General features: G+C 46.7%; 1 protein-coding gene across 1 annotated transcript in view; it reads left to right on the top strand.

Moving 5' to 3' along the window:
* SRP72 (signal recognition particle 72kDa) overlaps positions 1-3,333 on the top strand; it is a 32,349-nt gene extending 29,016 nt beyond the window's left edge. The window contains exons 16-18 of the mRNA XM_015406965.1: positions 694-734; positions 1,352-1,511; positions 2,797-3,333. Coding sequence (XP_015262451.1) covers positions 694-734; positions 1,352-1,511; positions 2,797-2,977 — 382 coding nt within the window. The 3' untranslated portion in view covers positions 2,978-3,333. The remainder of the gene's footprint in view (positions 1-693; positions 735-1,351; positions 1,512-2,796) is intronic.
* Positions 3,334-6,144: the final 2,811 nt, after the last annotated feature.

Genomic DNA, 6,144 nt, shown 5'->3' with positions numbered 1-6,144 from the left:
ATTTCCGTGGTCATGTGGCCAGCATGACTAAACACCAAGGCACACGGAACGCTGTTACCTTCCCACTGAAGTGGTACCTATTTATCTACTTGCAATTTCTTGCTTTCGAACTACTAGGTTGGCAGGAGCTGGAAGTAGAGACGGGAGCTCACTCCGTCATGTGGCACCCGGGTCTTGAACTGCTGAACTACCGACCTTCCACAGCCTGCAGTTCAGTGTCTTAACCACTTGAGCCACCGCAGATGCATTAGATAGTCCACAAACCATCCGCAATCACTGGATTTGAAAGAACAAAGGACATAAGACCGTTTACTACAGCACGAGCACTTTAATCTTGGGAAAGAACATTTGCAGGCACTTTCATCCATCATACGAAGAGTTAAGAATGGACGGTTGATAATGATGATGAATTATTTATTGTGACTAAGATATGTACTGTTGTAGAGATAGATGATTAAATATTGAAGTTTCAAAGTTGTCATAGTTGTAAGTTCATGGTTTTTGTATTTTTTTTTATTGTACCTTGTTCCCGTGGATCTCTCTGGGATTATATGTGAAATCTGTGCATTGGCAGGATATATCCCAGTATGTCTCTTCCCACCCACCCCAAAAAGCCAACCACCCCCCACCATTTATTGGCTCTTTTTTATGTTGCATCTTAGTCAAGCTCACATATCTTTGTTTTGTTTCTAGCCAAGGAGACGTTGTTAAGAAGAAGAAGAAGAAAAAGAAAGGTGAGTGCCTTATTGCTGCGGGCTGTCTGGCTAATTGAAGAGCTGAGAGGTGCGCAGTGACTTTGTGGAGGGAAGGAGGCCTACAAATTGCCAGCATATAGAGTTTTCAAAACAGATTCAGCGAGTTCAAATAGAATCAACTGAGAGCAGGAGTTGGAAACTCCCCAGCAGCTCTGCAGTGTTTTGGGGTGAGCTGCCTGTGAGGCAGAGGGGCGGTTGCTTTCACTCCCCTGCTGGCAGGCTTCCCAGCAGCATCTGGCTCTGATCCTGGAAACAGGGCGACGGGCTTTTGCATCTGGTCCAGCAGGGCTGCTTCTGTGTTCTGTTGGATTTAAATGCAGTTAAACTTCTGTGCTAAAACTTTTGCTGGTTCATGAATAAGCCTGTATAAGGCTGCATTTTAGTCCCTGGTAGAGAATGCTAATTGCAATAGAAAAATCTGTGTTGCTGGAAGGAAATTTTAAAAGCATTGTGCGATCCTACAGCAATGTGTCTGCCCCTTGCTGCGGCACTCAGGCAGCGCTTCAGGCTCGTAAAGAGTTTTCCTGCCACTCAGCTGTTTACTTACCAGTTTAAGGGTAAGCAGACGTGACTCTCCTGTGCTGAATGTGTCTTAGGAAAACTGCCAAAGAACTACGATCCTAAAGTGGCTCCCGACCCGGAGCGCTGGCTTCCGATGCGGGAGCGCTCCTACTATCGGGGGAGGAAGAAGGGAAAGAAGAAGGATCAGATTGGGAAAGGGACCCAAGGGGCGACGTCTGCAGCGTCCTCTGAACTGTGAGTATAACTGGGTCTGCATTTTCAGTCCTCCTGATAACCCCCGACAAATAACAGGGGATCAAAGAAGAAAGGCAGGGGGTTAAGGATCCTGAAGCTGTGGCTGGATAACTGTCGTGCAACAGTCTTTGGGAAACAAGCAGAGACTGGCAGAGAGTGAATGAAGCCCACAATGAAGGAGTGGACAAGAGGGAGCCCTGCTTATAGCCAGTCACGTGCCGCGGGCCAGACTTTGTTCCGTATACCATTCCATTGTTTGGTGGGCTCTTAAGGAAATCGCGATATTTTGCGCTGTTTGTGGGCAGAAGTACAAAATGAATTCTGCAAAGCCAGGTCCATTGAGGAAATCCTCAAAATTAAAAACATCCAAAACAGGCCTAGTTTCCGAATGGATTATGGATGTGTGTATCTCAGTGAATACCACTGAATGGTGACCCAGTCCTGAGACTTTTCAACAGTAAAACTAGACTGCAGGGGCTGTATGCATCTCGTATTAGAGCAGTGATCTTCAGCCCGACTTAGGACCTGATGGGATGGTGGGGTGGATAGTATGGGAATAGGACCTGGGAGAGAGTCCCAGGTTTGAATCCTCACAACTTCTATGGACGCTTGCTGGATGATCTCAGGCCAGTCATGCACTCTCAGCCTTATGTACCTACCGCACAGGGGTGGTGGTTGTGAGGCTAAAATGGAGGAGAGAATGATGTAAGCTACTTTGCGTCCCTCTCCGGAAGAAAGTTGGGGTACAAATGAAGTAATCTGCTGCTCTTTGGAGGGACCTGTTGCTAGTGTGCATGTGTAGAAAGCAGGGAAGCCAAGCCCTCCCACCTCTCTTTGCGTGCCCATTTAAAAGGCCTCACTGCAAGGTCACTAGGGGAAGGGGAAGATTCTTCCACGGTTCTGACCCTTGACTTGTTCTCACTATAGTTTGTGCTTCCTGTCCCCGGTTCTCATGGTCTGTCCTGCCCTTGTCCCCCGTGAGGGCATCATTCTGGCTTCTTATCTGCCTGTTTGGTGGCTCCAGCTGTGATGTCACATGACTTCCTGTCACATGATTGCAGCTCAGTGGGTGCCATGCAAGGCGATATGGGGTTTGTCTGAAAATGCCCAAGACCACTGTTATTAGAGGAACAGGTTCTTCTCTGTTAACAGTAACACAGAAGGATGCCTAGGATGGAGTAAGAGGATTCGAAGGATTTTTTTTTCCCTCCCTGTTTGAATGGCAATTGGAGAACCTGTGGCACCTTTGTGCAGTGAGTTTCTTCCATTGCCCCCTTGTCCGCAGGGATGCCAGCAAGACCGCCAGCAGCCCCCCTACATCCCCGAGGCCCGGCACCGTCACAGCAGTCCCCTCCGCGTCGACAAGCAACATGATACCCCCGAGACACCAAAAGCCTGTCGGCGCAGCAGGAACCAAGAAGAAACAGCAGCAGAAGAAAAAGAAAGGCGGGAAAGGAGGCTGGTGATCATGGGAAGTGGGTTGTTGCGTTTTAATTTCCCCTCCCATTGTGAAAACCAAGAGCAGAATAAAGGACAACAAAAAGCCGGGTTGGCCTGTATGCATGTCTCTCACCCCCGCTTCCTTTTTGCACTCAGCTCTTTGCAGTTCCTTCATGTCACTTGTCGGAGGGACTGTACACAGCCGAACGATCCAGGTCTTGACCGCTGGTGGAAGGTATTTCAGTATCAAAGTAAGAACTTTGCCTCTTGTAACTCGTCCACCAGTCATTGGAATTGGTCCGGAGGAGCCGTTCTGCTAGCGGAGGCAGTTTCCTCCAGCCGCAGTGCCTTCCCCTGGCACAAGAGGGCCTGAGCTTTGGAGAGAGGCTATGGGTCTCGGAGGCAGAGCATCTGCTGTGCGTGCAGAAGGTTCCAGGTTCAATCCCTGGCATCTCCATTGGGAAGGACTGGGCAGGATGGGGGGGGGGGGGAGCTGACAAAGCCTGGACAAATAGAATTGTCTTCACCTGCCGCTGAATGGACAAGGTGGTCCCCAGGCAGACATTGGTAGGAAGAGTGTGCACCATAAATGAGGCATCACTGCTGAAAAAGCCATTTCCTTCGGCTGTTACTCACCTTGCTCCACAGAATGGGGGGCAAAGCTTTGATGATCCTAGTTGACGGGCAGGCCTCAAAGGACAGGCAGTGAATCCGAAAGGGGAGAGTACATGTGTATATGCGCATGACAAAAGCATTGGTGTAACAATCAGCTTTCACTGCAAGAAAGGGGGTGGTTTCCTGTCTGCATGCTGGTGGCTTTGTTCTGCGTTCTCTTCAGTACGTGCATGCAAGCAGTCGTGTGAAGATAACGGTTGCTGGAACTGGACGTGCTAAAACAAAAATTAATTTTCCCACAACCACCTGTGAAAACACATCTTATCATCCCGAAATGTGGACGGCAACAGCTGCTTGGGAGAAATGTCACATCCTATGATCAGAGTCTCTCCAGCAACAAATCTCACAATACACCCTGTTGTTGCTTTGATTTATAAACGTGGACTAGTATTTTTACTGTAAACTACTTTGAGCAGTGAGGACAAGTGCTACAGTAAAGCAGTAAATAAATAAGACATTTTATTCCTGTAAGCAATAGACGTTGCTGAAGACTCAATCTCTTATGAAGAAGTGTAACGTGCCGTTTTAATTTTGTATTACAAACATGACAAAACTGAGTTTGGAAAATAGCATTTTTGAAATAACCATATGCAATGGAACTAGGGGGGAAATAGAGCTATCAGCTTTTATTTTATTGACATATTTATTTATAATTGGATTTATATGTCGCCCTTCTCTGAATTCTCAGGGCAGTTAACAACAATTTAAAATCCAGGCGTTAAAATAGTTAAAATAACATCAGAATGGTGCCAAATAAACAGACAATATATGCATTGCTGTCTCACAATAAGCAGGAAAGGAAAGGCGGGGGGGGAGGAGAAGGGAGTGCCAGCTAAGAAGGTACCCACTGCTGTCCTCAACCAAAAGGCAAACAAGCAAGAAGGTTGCCAATAACAGCCTCGACCAAACATACAAAAGCAACCTTGAAGAATATAAACAAAACCTGTTTTTTGCAAAAATATTTATAGTGATAGAAGATAAGTTATCATGTAAAGTGCAAATAAAGTAAAAAGGTAAAGGTTCCCTTGCTCGAAAGCCAGTCGAGTCCGACTCTTGGGTTGCGGTGCTCATCTCCGTTTCAAAGCCGAAGAGCCAGCGCTGTCCGAAGATGTTTCCGTGGTCATGTGGCCGGCATGACTAAACACCAAGGCGCAAGGAACGCTGTTCCCTTACCACCGAAGTGGTACCTATTTATCTACTTGCAATTTCTTGCTTTTGAACTGCTAGGTTGGCAGGAGCTGGAACTAGAGACTGGCGCTCACTCCGTCATGCGGCACACTCAGGTCTCGAACTGCTGAGCTACTGACCTTCCACAGCCTGCAGTTCAGCGTCTTAACCACTCAAGCCACTGCACCTCCTGTAAATAAAGTACAAAGTGCATATTTATATTAAAAGACATACAATTACAAGTGGGATATAAACCCTGCTGCATACAATCTTAAGGGGACTGAGCCAACAGTCTTCTTTATGCTGTAAGAAGAGGAAAAGCAAGCGGCCCTAATGACAAGCTTGAGATAGCCGCCAAGCACTTGTGAATTCTTGGAAACTAGTGGAAGTCCCACAAGCCTTATGAAGACTAACAGCCTGATAAATATATCGATTCAAAACAGGCTTGCCATGTAGTACTAACCTTGACGTCTTCATGCTCCGAGGGGCTTATCTTCCGCTGTTAGAGAATAGTGTTGTTTTTCTGATCTTACAGTCTTAAGGGGACTGAGCCAACAGTCTTCTTTATGCTGTAAGAAGAGGAAAAACAAGCGGCAAGCGACCCTAATGACAAGCTTGAGATAGCCACCATGCACTTGTGAATTCTTGGAAACTAGTGGAAGTCCCACAAGCCTTATGAAGACTAACAACTTGATAAATATATCGATTCAAAACAGGCTTGCCATGTAGTACTAACCTTGATGTCTTCATGCTCCGAGAGGCTTATCTGGTGCTTTTTTCTTTTTCTGATCTTACAAGTTCAGCGTCTTAACCACTCAAGCCACTGCACCTCCTGTAAATAAAGTACAAAGTGCATATTTATATTAAAAGACATACAATTACAAGTGGGATATAAACCCTGCTGCATACAATCTTAAGGGGACTGAGCCAACAGTCTTCTTTATGCTGTAAGAAGAGGAAAAGCAAGCGGCCCTAATGACAAGCTTGAGATAGCCGCCAAGCACTTGTGAATTCTTGGAAACTAGTGGAAGTCCCACAAGCCTTATGAAGACTAACAGCCTGATAAATATATCGATTCAAAACAGGTATAGATAGGAACTCTCAGGCTGGGGCAAGGGATGCTCTGTATTCTTGGTGCTGGGGGAGTGGGGGCAACAGTGGGAGGGCTTCTAGTGTCCTGGCCCCACTGCTGGACCTCCTGATGGCACCTGGTATTTTTGGCCACTGTGTGACAAAGTGTGTTGGACTGGATGGGCCATTGGCCTGATCCAACATTGGCTTCTCTTCTGTTCTTATGTTCTGACACTCTCTAACCACTAACCACCACAGTGGCTCCCTTAGTTCCTTTGTC

The sequence above is a fragment of the Gekko japonicus genome, unplaced genomic scaffold (assembly GCF_001447785.1).
Source record: "Gekko japonicus isolate JY-2015 unplaced genomic scaffold, Gekko_japonicus_V1.1 scaffold2226, whole genome shotgun sequence".
Lineage (NCBI taxonomy): Eukaryota > Metazoa > Chordata > Lepidosauria > Squamata > Gekkonidae > Gekko > Gekko japonicus.
Note: the sequence above shows the minus strand (reverse complement) of the source record. Positions and strands in the feature narration are given on the sequence as shown.